Genomic DNA, 17,973 nt, shown 5'->3' on the forward strand with positions numbered 1-17,973 from the left:
AACCAAAACAACCCAAAACCAAACAAAAACACTTTTTAATGCTGACTACATTATTATTTTCTGCAATATCTTTATAAACTTACCCAAGCCTCAAGTAACATCATCTCATTTGGCTCAGTTTTATACTGAGATTTTTCTATCCAGAGAAAGGATAATTAAGATTTTATTAGTAGTGCCGGTAGCAAAGGAGCTTGAGGGTGATGGCAAAACAAGGTCAAATGTGCTCGACTATCAAAGAAGATATTTAGTATCTGACGCACATTCGGGAAGCCGAGATTCCCCAGGGATAACCTGAGAGATGTTAACACCTTGTCAAAGCACCGTGTAAGACTCAAAACTCACGTTCCGAGCTCCCCTCATACAGAGGGGCGACAGGGGAACGCCCTCACCCCGTCCCCGTTCCTCACCCCTCCGGGAAGCGTGGGACTCCTCGGGACCCACGGCCAGGTACCCCACCTTCCCACCGCTCCAGCGCCCGGCCTCGACGGAGGGGACTACGCTCTGTCTGGGTCCCCCGGCTCCTTTGTGGCCGGCGCGGGGCAGGCGGGGCAGGGCAGGGCAGGGCAGGGCAGGGCAGGGATCGAGGGAGCGCCCCCGGCCCGCCCCCCTCCCACGCCGTGTTTGCTGCCCCGTCGCCAGGAGACGGCGCGCACGCGCCCCAGAGCGGCCGGGCGGGAGGGAGGGAGGGAGGGAGGGAGGGAAGCGAGAGGAAGAGGAAGCGGATCTGGGAGTGGAGTGCCCCGCGTGCCGCTCCTGGCACCGCCTCCGGCGCCATGGGCGTCCAGGGGCTGACGGGATTCGTGGAGGAGCGCGGCGTGTTCTTCACCGAGCTGCGGGTGCGGGACACCAAGCTGGTCATCGACGGCAGCAGCCTCTACCACCGCCTCTGCTTCGCCCCCGCCGCCGACTTCCGGCGCGGCGGCGACTACGGCGCCTTCGCCGCGGCCGTGCGCGACTTCTTCGGCACCCTGCGGTCCTGCCGCGTGGCCCCGTTCGTGGTGCTGGACGGCGGGCGCGGCGCCGAGGACAGGAAGCTGCCCACGCTGCGGGGCCGCGCCGCCGAGCAGCTGCGGGCGGCGCACGGGCTGTCCCGCGGGGCCGGCGGCTGCCTGGCGCCGCTGCTCACCCGCGAAGCCTTCGTGCAGGCGCTGGGCCGGCTCGGCGTGCCCTTCGTGCAGTGCTTCGCCGAGGCCGACCGGGAGATCGCCGCGCTGGCCAACAGCTGGGGCTGCCCCGTCCTCTCCCTCGACAGCGACTTCTGCGTCTTCGACCTGGCGGGCGGGTACTGCCCGCTGTCCCACTTCCAGTGGGAGAGCGTGCGCGCCGCGGACGGGCCGCAGGGATGCTACGTGCCCGCGCGATGCTTCTCCGTGGAGCGGTTCTGCAGGCACTTCGGCCGCCTGAACAAGAGCCTGCTCCCGCTCTTCGCCGTCATGAACGGGAACGACTACGTGGGCCTGGCAGCCCTGGAGGCGTTCTTCAGCAAGGTGCGCCTGCCCAGGGGCTGCGCGGCGGGGAAGGGCGGGAGGCACCTCCGCCTCCAGGGGCTCCTGAACTGGCTGGCGCAGTTCGCGGAGCCCACCGAGGCCGTCGAGAACGTGCTGAAGTACCTTAAGAAACATCAGAGGGAAGAAATAAGGGAGCTTCTGTGCACTTCAATGGAGGATTACGCTCCGTCTGATGTGAATCTTGAGGACTTCTTTCAGAATGGAAGGTATGAATGCGAAGCTGCGAGGAAAGCAGACGTACCACAGTGGGTGCTTGATGCTTTGGCTAAAGGTAAGCTGGCCCCATTCATCATCAATGCACTGATACTAAGAAGCACCATCCTACGCGTTCAGGTGGAGAACATGCAGAGACCGAGCGCTCACAGCGCATCTTTGCCCATCCGACAAGTTATCTATGGACTGCTCCTGGGGGTATCTCAAAATACTGAAGCTGCTTCTCCAAGTAAGCAGACCCAGGAGCTGCCCGTTGTATGTGAATTTGACAGATGCCAAAAGACAATTAAAAAAACATTTGTTCAAGCAGCAAGCCCACCCACAGATTTTTGTGATGATCGTTTTCCTTTGGACAAATTAATGGAGGTAAATGGTTGTCACAACAGATCACGGTTAACAGTGTTTCACGAGTGACAAAAGTAGCTGGGACTTATGTTTGCCAGCTGGTCGCTAAATGTGATGTCTGAACTAAGCCACCTCATTAAGTAACTGCTTCATACAGAGGTACCTGTGATACTTAGGAAGCTACATAGATTTTCTTTATCTCCTTCTCTTCCTGCCTCCCTTCAAGTGTACCAAGATAAATGATATGAAAAGTTACTGTTTGTATATGCAATACTCCCTAAATTTTCTCTACTAGGCCTTTATTTCATCCTGTGGATTTTGTTACACTAATACTTCCTTTTATAATTATAGGAAGTCAGTTTCTTGTAATTTAGAAAAGTCCAATTCAACACTACAAAACCTACTTTGTATTTGATCAAGCTATGGCTGTGTGAGAGCAGTGTTCTGAAACAAAATCTGACCCATGCCTTTTTCTAAAAATCATCATTTCGTGTGTGCATCTTGCAGCTGCCCAGCAGTTTTACCTGCCCCAGGTATGCTTCTGCTAATGTGAACCCCTGCTGCTTGCCAGACAGAGCAGAACAGCACCGGAAAGACAGCTCGAACCAAAGGAAAGTTGTACTAGGCTACTTCCCATCACCAGTAGCAATTCTGTATATTTAAATTCTAATGATTAAGACTGTAATTCTTGCCGTGTTGGAAAGTAATCTCCGGTTCCCAAAGTTGCATAATAGGTTTTGTATGCAGTAATTTCTGCAACATCTAGAAATACAATGTGTGTCTCTTAATTCTGCATACTTAAGCCACATGTTCTATCCATTCTGGCATTCAGATCAACTGTTAACACGTTTCTGTGTGTAGTCAGTGCTGAATGTTTTTATCACTTGCTGGTGGCTATTTTGTAAAGGAACTGAGTCACTGCTATGCCTGTTAAATGCTACAGACAGCTATGGATCCAAAGGCCTACATACAGGTCATTTTACACAGGTTATTGGTACAGGCCCTTTAAACGAGCATTATGCAACACTTAAGATCTTGAAAAATCATGTTTTGGGATTATAGGAGACATTAATGACACCTTACTTCGACCTTGGCATGTGTGCTGTTGGTTTAATGGATCTGAGCTTCTGCTATTACAGCTTTCCTTACTCAATATACAGAAATAATCAACTGAACAGAAAGTTAAAAGAAGAAATGATATCCTGCATTGAAAGTGCTCTAGACAAACTGACTTCAGTTTCTCTTCTGCCATGGGGTGGTCTGCCTGAGAGTAGGCAAAACAATCCCAATCAAGGTTTACAAAGCACTCGAATTACAGTTCAACAGCCTGCTGCGATTCTGCTGCATGCATGAAGTTAGGGGCACAGCTTATAACATTGAACTTCTGGAAGTTAAATGGCACAACAAAGAGCGAGAGTGTGCTAGAAATTAATACACTGCAGGTGAAAAATGTAAGCTTCACACTTAGATTTCACTGTGATTATAGGTAAGCATGCTTTCAAGGTATTAAGAACAGACATCACCATTACATCTTACAATGGAAGGATAATTTCTAATAAAGGTTTTATATATATGTTTGTATATATATTTTCCATAATTTTAATGCACTATGGTTACAAGATTTCCTAACAAGTCACCTGATATGAAGACTTTGAAACTTCTTAAAATCTCACCTCATGCAATTCTAAAAGATTACTTTTATCTTTCTCCCTTGCATTTAACTGTATAGTTTTTTAAGTTTTAAGTAATATTTAAAAAATATTTCCTGTAGAGAATATCTATGAAATTTAAAAAAATTTTTTATAAAAAAATCTGAAGTGCGAGCTAGTTTAACCAGAAACTTATTTGCCTTTTGGAAAATTGCTCACAACAAATAAATTCTCTTACCTTTGTTTTTCCACTTGAATTTTTAAATTTATTTTCAGATGTCCATGTCATGCCGTCAGATGCTTTTGCTGGAGACTCTAGGAGTGAAAATGAGCTTCCTAGAATCTATCCCAAGTCACTTACAACTCCCTGTTGCTGTAACGTGTTACTGGATACGTTGTTCAGAACCAAAAGTTAAGTTGCATCAATTAAAGGCGCTACTTCTAACGATAGTATCTGGAGAACTGCACAGGATAAATGATGATCCAGGTATGTCTCCAAAGAATACAATTTCAGGTGTTCAGCTACTACAAAAATCTGTGCAATAATTAATTTTTCCCACTTACGGTGAGATGTTCGAATTTAGATGAATTAGCACTGATTTACACTATATCCTGAGGTGTCACATTCTCTGCATTGATATGTGCAGAGAAATAGTGCTAACCCTCAATATAACATTTTTCCCCATAGTTTTATGTGCTGAAGACGACAGTATTGCATATAACGAATTTCTAAAATGGAAGGAAAAGAAACTGCAAAATAACGACTTTGATTTAGACGCCGCACACAATTTTTGCCAGTGGCAATGCTGTCTTCAGATGGGATTGTATCTCAACCAGCTACTTTGCACTCCTCTCTCTGAGCCAGACCTAAGTAGGTAAGGATGTTTCAGAGATCTGCTTTCCACCCAAGCCCCTGATGGAACCTGTTCACCTGTTGTTTTACTTTGTGTCAAACTCCTTTGGCCAGGTGTACTACATTTGAACTCCCTTCTTTAAAGCAATTAATACAGAGATAAATACTCTGTAGCATACGTGTCCCTTAGGCATTGACTGTTGGATACTGCGTGCATTTGTGTTTATTCACTGAGCAACATGTTTCTGTACCTGTTAAAATGCAATTCTAAATGAAGATTCTCTCCTTCCCTTGAGCAGGCTTTACACTGGGATCCTTGTGCACAGACTGTATCAGGAGCTTAAATCAACACCTTCAGTGGAAAATCTGTTTATTTTATCTCAAAAAATGACTCAGCTTTATCTGCTTTTGCTAAATACAGTGGAGGCAACTGTATCTCCAGAATTCTTTCAGAAAACGACCAAGACTAGATCAGACTCCTGTAAAAAGAAGAAAGCATCTATTAAGAAAAAAACAGCCAAGTGTGCAATGCCAGAAAATCTGCATTTTTGCAGTGTTAATAGGTTTGCATCACTGGAAGTGGATGACTGAAAGCATTACTCCTGGAACAAATTCTAATGCCATACTGATGAAAGAAATTACATTACAATATATAACCATATTGGAATTTTTCTGCTATTTTCACACAAGATCCTGATTCAATCTTTACCAAAAATCTTGCTTCAGGGGATTTTTTTATTCACCATTTTGTAACTTACATTTATATAAAAGAGATGCTATATAAAAGCTGTGTTTTGTTTTTCTTTAAAGTATCACTCCAATTGAAAACGAGAGCAAAGTTGTTCAGCATTTCACATTTTCACATTTTCACATGGACAATTTTTGAAGAATTCTTTTCCTGCACATTTATAGTTGGCTCTGCTCTGAACACTTCTCCTTTCCAAAAAAATCGAAAAAATGTGTTTGAGGAACACAGTGATTACAGTCTTACAGATGAGATTGAAATGGAAATTGCCAAGTTTAAAAATATTGTAAAATCGGTCTTTACAGGTAGAGTACTTGTACTCTGAGGGAGAGCTAGCTTTACTTGGTGAAAACTGAGTAGTACAGGTACTGACTATACTCGGGGATAAACTTCAGCTTCTGTTCCTCCCCCTTCCCCTGTGACATGGTTAAAAAGAGTTAAATGCAGCACAAAGCTGTCACATGGGAGCAAGTTTCTGAAGGTTTGCTAATTCAAAGTCATTGTCACAGTCATTGTGTACAATCATCTGCCATTAAACTGTTGTCACTCTTCTTTCTATAATGCCTATACTAAAACAGCAGACTGTTTTGACTGATGTACACTAATTACTTGACAAACCCTTGCTATCAACACAGTAATACTGAAAAACAATTTATAATAAAAAAAGCAAAATCCTACATCATCAGTATTTCCCAGTGCTTTGCATTAGCAAACTTTTCAGCATATTTAATCGATTTACATATATGCTTTTCTTACAAAACTATTGGTTTTCCAGTGTCTTCCCAATGTAAATTCTAATTACTACATTTCTGGTTTTTTTCTCCTCAAGAATCCACATACCTTTTCTTACATTTAGGGAAATCATGATTTCCACCTTTCATGATTAAAGTTTTCCCATTACTTACCAGAATTCAGACTTGGTTCCTGTATTGTCTGCTCAAGTTTTCAGTCCTGCTTATGCTCCCTATCACATCTGTTCACATGGAAGTAACTCACTAGATCTTGGGACTTACAGGAAAGGTCTCTCACACCATGCAGCTGAATCTCGACACTGCCCTAATATAGTCAATAAGAAAAGAATAATCTGTAAGATGGTACATAATTGAGAAAACTGGGTTTGAGATACTGTCATAGCAAGATTTCAGTACAAAAGCCGCTACTTGCTAAACTACCAGCAGATGGCACCTACACTCAACCACACCGCAAGTTACCAGAACTTCACAACCTATTTCTGAATAGATTTCTGTTTGCAGCAGCCTACAGCATCGCATCTCCATCAGACAATTTTAAAGTTGAAAGGGGTTAAATTTAAAAATCTTGATTTTACTAACTAAAACTTGAATCTTTTAATTGTCCAAATCATCCTCTGATCCATTATGATCCCGTGTGTTTTATTTTACCAAGCTTGTAATTCTTAATCAGTTCTTAATCATCAGAAATAGTCACATGTAAAGTAAGTCCGAAGTATAAAAATACAGGCATATTTGATTCCACTTTGTTAGTGATGTGAGAAGAGAGATCTTAATTTACTTTGAATCCCATATTGGAAAACTGCTGTAGATCACAAAAATTCTTGAGACTTTCTGAGAAGTGGTATCTTCAATTAGACAGTTCAGAAAACTGGGATAAGATCAAATACTCCATTTTCAGATAAAAACACTGCTATGACTACATGGCATTTTGAGAATACTTTTGGGAATGCCGACTCAATGATTAAGATTTACTGTACCGGAAACGTGTTCTCAATGCAGAATTCAGCTGTTCTTTGTTGCTGATGAAATGACACACACCTCACTGCAAGCACCAGTCCTGTATGCTGAAGAAAATAATTACTGATTCTAGTGCTACCATGCAGAATATTAATCAAGTGTTAGTTTTCATATTTGACTCATTATAGGTTCTCAAACTTATTTGGAGGAAAAATAGAAAATAAAGGGCCTTTAGTTATTAAAACTGAAACGTTCTTTATTCCAGGTTTTAGTAAAAGCAAGTAAATTCCTTGGTTGTTGCCTGCTTTCACCCCACAAGAAATGCCTCCTCATTTTTATAGAAAATTCTCACTATTGATTCAACTGTTCTGCAGAAAAATCTCTCAAACGTGCTGAATGGTGGTAATGAACCACATGAGAAAAGCCAAAACAATGTTGATGGAATTCAGTAAAAGCAATTTCTATAAATAATGACATTGAGCTGGATTTACTGTTTGTATTTTATCTTCCATTAGAAAACAGAGCACCAAAACTTTTGGCATATTTAAACTGAATTGCATTCAATTAAATCCACTTCCAAGAAGGCAAAATTGTCTGTAGGAGACTGACATTTTATTTCTTGTCTAGACTGTCATACCTTATTCAGAAAGCAAGACTTGTGCTGGGAAAGGGGCACTTCATAAACCCTTTGCTTAAAAACTAGACAATGACACTTCCAAGAGAAGACAACAATTTGGCATCATCTGCACTTCTGTACTTATCTAGACTTCTGGGGCTCCAAGATAAAGAGCAGCTCTCAAAGTAGCCAAATCCCATGGAAGAATATCAACCACAAGTTAAGACTTACTATGTGAAAGGCATAGTTACTGTGCTTTCTCAAAATCAAAGTTTGTTAAAGAGCTTCTTCATCAGCATGCATGGTCAGTTTTTACCTTTATTGATGAATACTAAGGATTTTATTAATAAAGAGTTCTGAAATTGTACTGGAATACTGAACAGCCTACAATATTGAACAGCTACAGCCTCACTTGCCAAAGACAGTTAACAACTGTCAAATCTGTTCAGCTTTGGAAAGGCAGAACGCATGTAAATAAGAAACTTCTGCTTGAACACACAAGAGCATTTCTGTAAGAGGTTATCTTGTTCAGGCCCCACCAGCTCAGTGGCTCACTTAACAATCCACAGGAAGAGATGAGGACCACATGCTGGGTCTTTGTCTTTAGACAATCAGATCTCCAGCACACTGTTAGTCCAGGCAATATGTGCATATTGAGCAGGCCCAGGGTCAGGCAGAGCAATGAATGAATTGCATGTGTAAAGCAGTCTCAGTGGGGCACTCATGCCCCGCTTCCTGACCAAGTCTGGGAATCTCCAAAGGAAAAAATAGAGAACAATTAAAACAACATAGTAGCAGAGAAATTCATACAGCACTTTCCAAACTGCCAAACTGCTTTCCAAGAACTCCCCTGATTCTGAGCATGGTACGTGGGGCAAGTCACAATAGTAAGAGCAGAAATACTCCAGTGCCTGTTTCCGACAACTCCTTATCAACTGACAGGATAACAATCATGACAGCATGGCCCACTGCCAATGCCACTGCCAGACTTGCAGGCTACAGTGAGGAAAGATGCATATGCACATGTTTACAATGCAAAAGAGATACCACTGTGTCTTTGACTCCCTCTAGAGGTCTCAGACATCCTCTTTTCAAGATTCCCTAGGTGATAGTTCCTTGCATTTCCTCAAGCAATGATGAGTCCTACTCTGATGAGAAGGCACTGATGACAACAGCGACAAGATTATTTTGAGGAATAAAACTATTTCCAACTAGTGAATATGAGAGTATGCAGACATCGTAATAAATTAAAAATACTTTTAACACATCAAGCCACAAATCTTATATCATGTTTTTCTAGCCACAAAAGTAATTCCGTAGGTTTAAATTTTAAGTTACATTACCAATAAAAAGTTATTTTTATGAACAGGGTGGAAGAGGTAAGGATAATGAAGCTTCTTTCAAAGAGGGGTGGGATTTTTTTGCCATAAGAGTAAGGAGCATTGCATTCATTTTCTAATTCAGTGCACTACAAATAATTTCAATAGCTACTGTCTTATAATCACTCAAGTGATCTATGAATCATATGCTAAAGTAAGTATGGAATGAGACATGAAACAAAGCCTGTATCTACAGTTCCATCAAAACAAGCATGCTCATCTGGTGCAAAATGCCAGTTTCTTTTAAAACAAAGAGACAACACTCTTATAAGAAAAGCAAACATTTACTTCAAATTGCAGTATAGGCTTTTCAATCACAGAAAAAGAAAAGAAAAACAGTGATCCGACAGCGGTCACATCCTGTGCAAAAAAAAAACCAAAAACCAAACTTGGGATACAAAAGAACTGTAGCACAAGGTACTTGAGCCGCTTACACATTGCAGGATAAAGTAAATAAATACAGTAGCTAGAATATGGCACTCTTGTGACAGACTCTAAACCCAGTGGAATGCCTCTGAAATATTTTTATCCTTGTATTAGTAGCAAAGTCCCACCACCAGAAAAGTAGAATAGTACAATGCTTTAAATAAAAACAAACTAAAATATTTATATCTAAGAGAAGGATTTTACACAGTTATATCTTTTAAGTGCAGAAAATGGGACTTGGGCTTAGATCTTTCTTTAAATTAACCCCTACCCCCACCCCCCACCCTGCAATACCATTCAATCTCAAAAGTAAATTTATGTTTGAGGAAAAACGTTACCAAAGTTGCATAATTTCGTTTGTTACTTCCACAGCTGGAAGTTAAATTCTGAACAGTCTTGAAACACGAAGTTCATCATTAGCCAGTGAAACAAAGGACTTGCCAAAAGCCCTCAGGATTTCTTTATCCTCCAAATATTGTTTTGCTTTCTCCTACATCTTTAGACAGCAATCGCTAAGTTTGCAAACAAAAGAATGCAATATGCATCATACATCAAGAAAAGACGAAGTTGACGAAGAAGAACTTCCACGTTTCTGGATCTTTTCCTTGCTTCTTTCAAACTTCTTTATTATCTCAGTCACTATGCACACAGAGGAAGTGAGTCCCAGAAGAAACAGTAAATCTGGAAGAGATAATTAGCCTTTTTTAAAATTGCTATTTTAGGCTGAGGAGAGATGTAGAAAAGAACAAGACTTTCAAATTTTCCCCAATCATTGGGTAAGTTCAGGAGAAAAGAAACGAGATACAATGTTTTGCAGGACCTGCTGACTGACATGCATATTTTATGCACAAACCATAAGTACAGGCACGATACTACAAGCTTTTAAAGTATTTCATAACCTTATCTTTAGCAATATAATTAACTTTATTCTGAAAAAAATTAACAGAATCAGAAATTACGCTACAATAGAAAGACTGATATAAATACACATTTCATTACAACCATTTAACTGCAGAAAACCATAGAAGTAATAAATCTAAGTCTTAATGAGTCCAGCATTATGTATCTATAGCTTCTTAAAATCCTCATGTTTATTTACCCTATGACAATGCAGTTGATAACAACGGATCAGGATTTCTAAATAAGGTTTACATTCTGAGAAAAAATTTGTGACACAACAAAATTAATAGTGCTCAAACAACTACAAAGTGCATAATGTTGTCTGCAACAAAATTGTTATTAAAAAGCCCAGTATAAATAAACACCTAAAAATTTAAGAACACAGTGATAAGCTGTGTACCATATACATTTAAATCATGGTTCCCAAAGAAAATATCTAAAAGGATTAAAAAACCAACCAAAATATAAAAAAAACCACCAAACTAAACCAATGGAACAAACCAACCCCCAAAAATCTCCCACACAAAACAACTAGGGACAGCAGACTTTGTGTTCCTGTTGTATGCAAACAGCCAGAAAGTGCTCCAATCACCTAACACGTTTATAAATTAATCCTTAATGTACAGTTTTGGAAAGGGAACTGTTCTTACCCAAGACACTCAAGCTCTCTGTTTGAAAAACCTTCTGAAGTGGAGGAAAGTAAATGACCAATAACTGCCCCATTATAGATCCAAGGACAGCATAGCAGAACATTTTGTTACTGCAAAGTCCAATCTCAAAAACAGATTTTGTCTGTAAAAAAAGTAATGTTACACTGTTAATGTAATCTTAATTATCTAGAAAAGAATATACACATAACTACAATTTCTTTTCATCCAGACTTCTAGAAAAAAATGTAAAATACTATTGTTGACCTCTTGGATAAACCAGAACAAGTTCTTGAACAAGTTCATTGCATTTTCTCCCTGGAAAACAGAGTACAAATCTTGTCTTCATGGTCAAGAACTTGCATATTGAGCTTACTTTTCTGCAACTACAGTGCATTAGAAAAACGTTCCCCCTATACTAGAAGGAAGGTTTCTTTTGGTGATCTGACAATTCACATTGGAAAACAGACTGGTATTTAAAGTAAATGCAGTAATGTATACTAGCACAAAATTTCAGACTTTCCTTAAAACAAAAAAGTATAGACAGAACAGTTTAAAAGTTTTTCCTTGGACTATGGGTTTAGGATTACAAAATATAAACTACAAAAGCTAAGGCCTTCAAGAAACTTCAGATTCTGGTAAAGGAAAAAAAAACACAAAGTCTACACAACACTACAAAGAATCATAACACTTCAGCTTTTAACAACAATTTCCTTGCTTCTGTCAGGACAGAAGCATTACTTCCAGCTCTGCACAATGTAAACAAATTAAGTAACCTAATTCATCTGTAATTTAAGAAATCCCACCTAGTAAATACATGAAACCCTGAAGCTTAATAGCAGATGTAAAGTAAATCTGCAGGAAAACATTTGAAACAAACATAACAAGATCTTCCCTCGAATAAAGTTGTTCTTATTGTGTAAATACTGTGTAAGTGGGCAGTAAGAATCACTTACCTGAGATCTAGAACTCAAAGCATTGAACATATCAAAAAATACAAAACAGGTGAAAGTCATGGTTGTATCTCGAGGTGTTATTACGTTGTCTCTTAACTGCCAATAAAGGAAAATGAAGTGGCTTTAGCATGCTTTATACCTGCCACAATTAGCCAAAGTTATTACAGTAATTCAATTTCTAGTAGCTAGGAAATTAAAACAAAAGTAACTTGCTTGCCCTAAGCGGATTTACTAAATCATACAGCAAAAATTACACACCTGTAACTTATAACAATTTATAATTCTGAACTGTGATTAAATGAAGCCTCATGGCCAACCATTTACGCAAGCACACGGAACAGCAAGAATTCTATGATGCTCTATCAAAAGTTCAAGCAACATTTTTCTCTACTGAGAAAAGAAAGTCAAATGGCTGTTTCATAATAGTCTGGCTAGAAGATTTGTACAATTACTTTCTATGGGCCAAAATTTCCCAAGTAGATTTGGGACCTGGAAAATCCTGTGTTAAAATAGAGACTGGGGAATAAAACTGTATTTCTCATTTCAACGACTGTTTTGAAAATCTTCCTCTCCAATCTGCTGGTATTAAATAAGCATGGGCAAAAATTGCAACTAAGTTCACATTAATTCTGGATTTCAGGCGCTGGTATAAAAAGGATTTCCTTTAAATTAGGTTGTTACTGCTTAAGTTTTGCACTTTTTTCATACCTCTCTCCAGAAGACGAACAGTGTTCCGCACACGATAATTACTGATGAAACCAGTATTTTAACAATAAGGTTTTTGGTCAAAATGCTGTCCTTCAGATTTCTTGGAGGCTTTCGAATAATATCTTTATCCACAGGCTCCACCCCAAGGCTTAAAATTAAAAGAACATCCTAAATTTTTATCATCATAAAAATAATTCACTGTTTCTAACTAGATTTTCTGAGTTGGAAGAAAGAGGATTTATTACTATTTCTTCTCCATCTCTCCCACCACCATCTACCCGCAGTGAAGAGTGCCAGAGGAAGCCAAAACCCTGCATGCAAGTTTCATGGGCACATCCACTGATCTTTGAGTATCCTTGCTGCCCCCCATAATATTGTTAGTCACTGAAGCAAACCAAATGGAATTAACATAGAACTATACTGCAAACATTGTAATTCAAAGGAAAAGTTTGCTGTTTCATCAACATTTCACTGAAGGTTAACATTTCACAGTTTCCTTTAGGAGCAACCATTTTCCTCGCTGAAATAAAAGGACTACAGAACATACTGGAATTTAAAGTAATTACTTACCTTTGAGCTGGAGGTCCATCCATAATAATATTGATCCATAAGATCTGCATGGCATTGAGAGGATTAGGAAAGTTCATTAATGTAGCCAGTGAGATTAAAGTCAGTGCTGCTATACTCCTGTTGAAAGAATCCATTTTTATAACTGTCAGCATGGGACATTTCTGAAGATCCGCTGATAACTGCTTTGTAATCAACACTTCAACTGTTTAAGAGTAGATACAGATTTTGACAGTGTGAATCATGACTGTCATAGGCTGAACTTTAAAGGCAGAACACAAAATCCTTTAGAATACTCATCCTGACACAGTCCATATTTAAACCAGTATTGTTCTGGCAATAAAAGGCAGCAAATTTGCATCTAAAAATCTCCCAAACTTTTAGATGACATTTCAGAGTTATCACTCACCTTCACCTAATTGATTTTTTTTTTTACTGGGGAGCTGGGTGCTACACTTTTATTGTGCCAGAAGCGGAACTCGTAAACACGGTTTTGAAAAACAAACTCTTTTACACTTCTGATGTAAACAAAATCACTTTGTGCACCTGTCACTAGTTTGACTGATCAGTCAAGGCAAGGTACTACCCAAGCTCCCTAAAAATACCTACACCACTCGTCATTAGTAGCAAGATGAGAAGGCTGGGTGAAAGACTGAAAAACAGATTAGCTGGCTGCAAGCTCAGTATTAGAAACCTCTGTAAACAAGTAAGCACTAATTGTTCTCAGGGCAAGATTAAGTGGTTTCATAACCAACAAGAAGAGAGCAAGGCTTTTAATAATTCCAAATTTAGCACCCTACTGAACCTTATTATGCTCTCCCTGCAAAGAGGGACAGAAAAAAACCAAAAGGTAACTTACTCATCAAAAACCTGAGGCTACCATTCCCAAGGCTAACAGGCAAGCACACTTTCCTAGAATATCTAACAATTATTTTTCAGAAGCAGATTTCTAAACACTAGTCAAGGCTGGAGATATATGCCACTTCTTATAAAAGTTTTACCCAGGTAAAGAAGTTGGTATTTCCTGGGGTTTGTTGTGAGTTTTTGTTGAGGATTTTTTTTTTTCTCTTGGGGATTATTTGGGTGGGGCTATTTGTTATTTGTAGGTTGGGGGGGGGTGTTTTGGTTTTGTTTAGGGGGTTATGTTTTGGGGTTTTGTGTTTTTTTGTTTTGTTTTTTAATTTCTGCAACTTTCAGACCACTCCGAAACGCCATGAAGCACATGAACAACATGGTGAAGACAAAAGCCACGTTCCAGAATGCAGATTCAATAAGAAAAATTTTTGAAACTAAGGCTTAATAAACTCTTAGCATACACATTACATAGCTAGCATATGGATCCTTACAAGCAAGAAAAGGAAGTCAGCTTTGAACAGCTAATTCATTCCACAAACCAGTTTATGGATCACAGAAAAACTAACCTGTCTCCCTGGTTTCCTCCATTTTAATACATATTCTGGTTAAGGAGGGACTGACTACTAGATTCTCCTTTAAAACTAGAGACCCAAAGGTAGCTATGCTGGGTTTTTCTATTTTTTCAGTAACTGACTTTACACACCTTAACAGGAAAAACTGGGACAATGTTAGATGTCTGTTTATTGCTCTGTCTTCTCGTTGTTTCAAAACGTATCAAGCCACCAAACACAAAAAATCCTCAAAAGCACAGAGTATCAGCATCCTCTGTGACGTTTACAATATTGACATGAAGCACATCTGCTTCATGATGCTTGGATTCACTCGCAACTTAGTTACAAAATTCTGATATTGACAAATTTTCTAACTTACGTGCTCAGTTGAAATCTAACAAAATTTTTTATGTTATTATAAATTCCTTTACCCTCTTCAATTGCAGACCTGCAATTAAAAAGAAAAATTACATCACAAGACAAAATTATTGCCAAAAAAGGTTAAAACAAAGCAAAAAAGCTATTCATTTAAGCAGCAATAAAAATGGCAGAAAACAAATGGAGTTATGTTCTTATAATGATGGCATTCATTGTTTTTCAACTTGACTATAAGAACCCAAACCACTCTCTGATTGCGACTAATCGCAAGCTATTTTTCCAGCTGCTTAACTTTCAAAATGAAGGGTTATTAGTAAAATCTCCTTCTTCAAAATTCACCATTAGCTTTGATGAGAATTTCCAATTCAAGTCAGATAATTTAAATAAAAAAACCAAACCCAAAAAACAATTACTCCACACACACACTTTCAAAAATCCACAGAAATACAGCATGACTTCAGAAGACCATGTATTCTTACCGCACCAGAATGAAATATATACAGATCACCTTCTTAACGCCTAGCATGTGCCACAACTTGCCTATCACATTATCACCACCACTGCAGTGAGAAAGAATTTTCTAACACCCAAATCAAGCCTACTTTGCTGCAAATAAAACAGATTTCTTTCTTCTATTCCCCCAACAGCCAAGAACAACAATTAATCAGCATTCCTTCTGTAACTTTTAAGACAAAAACATTAAAGGGTTTGGAGGAGGATGTAAAACTATGGAAGTTCACACTTTTTTTTTTCTCCTTAGCATTTACCGCTCTTCTCACTTTTCATATTGAGAACTTTCCTGATGAAGAGAGCAAAACTGGATAAAGCATTGCAGCAAAAGCCTCATTAAGCCCTTCTCTCTTTTGTTTGTGCATAACTGCACATTGCAGTTGGCTGAATTAGTACAGAAACCTTTTAACTCTCAGATCACCCTTTAACATACTGCTAACTAGCTACATTTTCTTGTATTGTACTTCTACATTTCACTTCTTCCCAAGGGTTAAGTGTCACAGTTCAAAACTGAAACGTTCTGAGATTGATGCAAAATTTCTAAATGGAAGCTATCTTGCTAGACAGCAGCCCAGCTCTGTCAACAATTGTCACCTTCAAAAGTCAGAAGAATTAAAGTCAAAATAGGATAGCTTAAAACTTATCCTATTGTTTTGAAATACACCAAACAAAAAAAGGGAACAAGTATAAACAGCTGGTTACCAGAAGCTGATAACCTATTTTCACCTGTGATATACAAAACAGTTCATATTCTTTTCCTTTTCTGCAACACCACAACATTTAAGGGTTGAAAATGAACACAGAACTACATAAATTTTTTAAAACCTTGAGTGGAATGCTTTGTCATCTTTTCATAAATTTTATACTTCTGAAGTAAGAAATTAAATGAAGATGAATTCTACTGACAGCTAATAGACTCACAATTTCACTTCACTTATGTTTCCAAATATGCCATGTTCCATAATTCTACTTGGAATAGTAGAAATACAAGTCCCTTTCTATAGCACATACATGCACAGCCTCCTTTGTTACTTACATCTGATCTTTGTACGAGTCCAAAATAGAAAAAGGTCTAAACAGGTAAATACACGTTTATATTATTGTAAACATACCCAAAAAATCACAGAAATGCTTAGTTGCCCACTGCACTGTTATGTTCCCACATCTTTCTTTTAAGGGGATGATACAGGTGATAAACATAAAGATAATTCTCTTTACTGAAAAACTCATTCACAGCCGCTACATTTACAAGTTCGGGAACTTCTGTTGGTTTTAACCCAGGCAACATCTCATTAAAACTATACAGTACCAGATATGTACATAAAGGCCACCTACATTATTGTCTGAAAATCATCATCCACGAGGATCATATCTGCTGCCTCTTTACAAACATCTGTTCCAGTCTGTCCCATTGCTACACCAATATCTGCAGCCTTCAGAGCAACAGCATCATTCACTCCATCTCCTGTCATAGCCACTACAGCACCATTATTTTGCAGGGACTAAAGAAAGGGAGAAGAGCTTGAATCAGGGATTGAAATAACCCATCCTATAAAATTATTCTAGATACAAGGTTTGTGTCACTGCCTGCCCTCCCCCGGTTTCCTACAATTGCACCATAACCTCCTAAAGAAAAAAGCAGCGGGTTTTGTTCTAATTAATTTTTATACAAGATTTTAGGTTAAACTTCAGATATTCAGACAGCCTAAATTTTAAAGCCAGGGTATATAAAATTTGCCTTTAAGGGAAAGCAAAAAACTCCAGAGAAAGAAAGAAGACGTTGTATTGACATTTTAACTTTATCACCCGCTTATAAATTTTCATGTATTCCAGCCATCTCGGTGTTCTGACTTCCCTTCTCCTTTTTGTTACTTTTTTGATTGTACCAATTGTTACATTGAGTGTGCCCCTCTTTGCTACCTTCTTTTGTTAACCTCTGAATAGAAGCACACAGACATGGCTTGAAATTCATGCCCTTTTATCTTGTCTGAGACGAATCAGACATACGATTCTTTCAAGTTCCCAGTCAATTCAACTGCAATGTGACACAAAATCTCCATCAATCCTCAGCTCCCTCCATAGAAGAAAGCACAGTGTTGCCTACCAGTAGCTGCCTATTCCTTATGGGCACTGTGCACTTTTCTAGGTAATATTTTCAAGCATGCTTCACTTTCAAAGCATTTCTGATTTCATCTTGACACACTGTAGCACATTATAGTTTAAGTAAAGGCACCACGGGCAATACCCATAGCAACAGTCCAGGATTTGAGCCTCTATGAGACGTACCTTTATAATTTTCAATTTATGCCGGGGACTGGCTCTGTAAAATACTGCAACCTGTTAAAAGCACAAAGAAGAAACAGTGGAAATTTGAGAAATGTAAAGAATTGCAATGGATTTTACAAAACTAAGAGGATAAAAAATATTATCAAGGGCCAACTGTATTCTTGTTAGCTAT

At 39.1% G+C, this 17,973-nt stretch overlaps 2 protein-coding genes across 10 annotated transcripts in view; one reads left to right on the top strand and one right to left on the bottom strand.

The window, feature by feature from the left end:
- The first annotated feature begins 703 nt into the window (after positions 1-703).
- Positions 704-5,229, top strand: ASTE1 (asteroid homolog 1). 2 transcript variants are annotated; one of them, XM_027897152.1, is made up of 5 exons: positions 704-1,714; positions 1,842-1,950; positions 3,992-4,202; positions 4,404-4,590; positions 4,868-5,229. In XM_027897152.1, the coding sequence occupies exons 1-5, from the start codon at positions 774-776 to the stop codon at positions 5,157-5,159; spliced, it is 1,740 nt and encodes a 579-aa protein (XP_027752953.1). In that variant the 5' UTR covers positions 704-773; the 3' UTR covers positions 5,160-5,229. The 2 variants fall into 2 exon arrangements, with proteins under 2 accessions (XP_027752953.1, XP_027752944.1); XM_027897143.1 differs by having other exon boundaries at positions 704-2,087.
- Positions 4,909-17,973, bottom strand: part of ATP2C1 (ATPase secretory pathway Ca2+ transporting 1) — a 51,778-nt gene continuing 38,713 nt past the window's right edge. For 7 of the 8 annotated variants that reach the window (XM_027897112.1, XM_027897099.1, XM_027897090.1 and 4 more), the window contains 11 exons: positions 17,802-17,852; positions 16,851-17,017; positions 15,007-15,075; positions 13,225-13,341; positions 12,655-12,802; positions 11,947-12,042; positions 10,994-11,135; positions 9,994-10,124; positions 7,043-7,129; positions 6,219-6,369; positions 4,909-5,047 (listed from right to left, as the gene is read on the bottom strand). In XM_027897112.1, the coding sequence (XP_027752913.1) occupies positions 6,259-6,369; positions 7,043-7,129; positions 9,994-10,124; positions 10,994-11,135; positions 11,947-12,042; positions 12,655-12,802; positions 13,225-13,341; positions 15,007-15,075; positions 16,851-17,017; positions 17,802-17,852 (1,119 nt within the window). In that variant the 3' untranslated portion in view covers positions 4,909-5,047; positions 6,219-6,258. The remainder of the gene's footprint in view (positions 5,048-6,218; positions 6,370-7,042; positions 7,130-9,993; positions 10,125-10,993; positions 11,136-11,946; positions 12,043-12,654; positions 12,803-13,224; positions 13,342-15,006; positions 15,076-16,850; positions 17,018-17,801; positions 17,853-17,973) is intronic. The other variant, XM_027897074.1, reaches the window with a different exon arrangement.

This window comes from Empidonax traillii, unplaced genomic scaffold (assembly GCF_003031625.1).
Source record: "Empidonax traillii isolate 1590-97213 ecotype Southwest subspecies unplaced genomic scaffold, ASM303162v1 scaffold19:size3308961, whole genome shotgun sequence".
Lineage (NCBI taxonomy): Eukaryota > Metazoa > Chordata > Aves > Passeriformes > Tyrannidae > Empidonax > Empidonax traillii.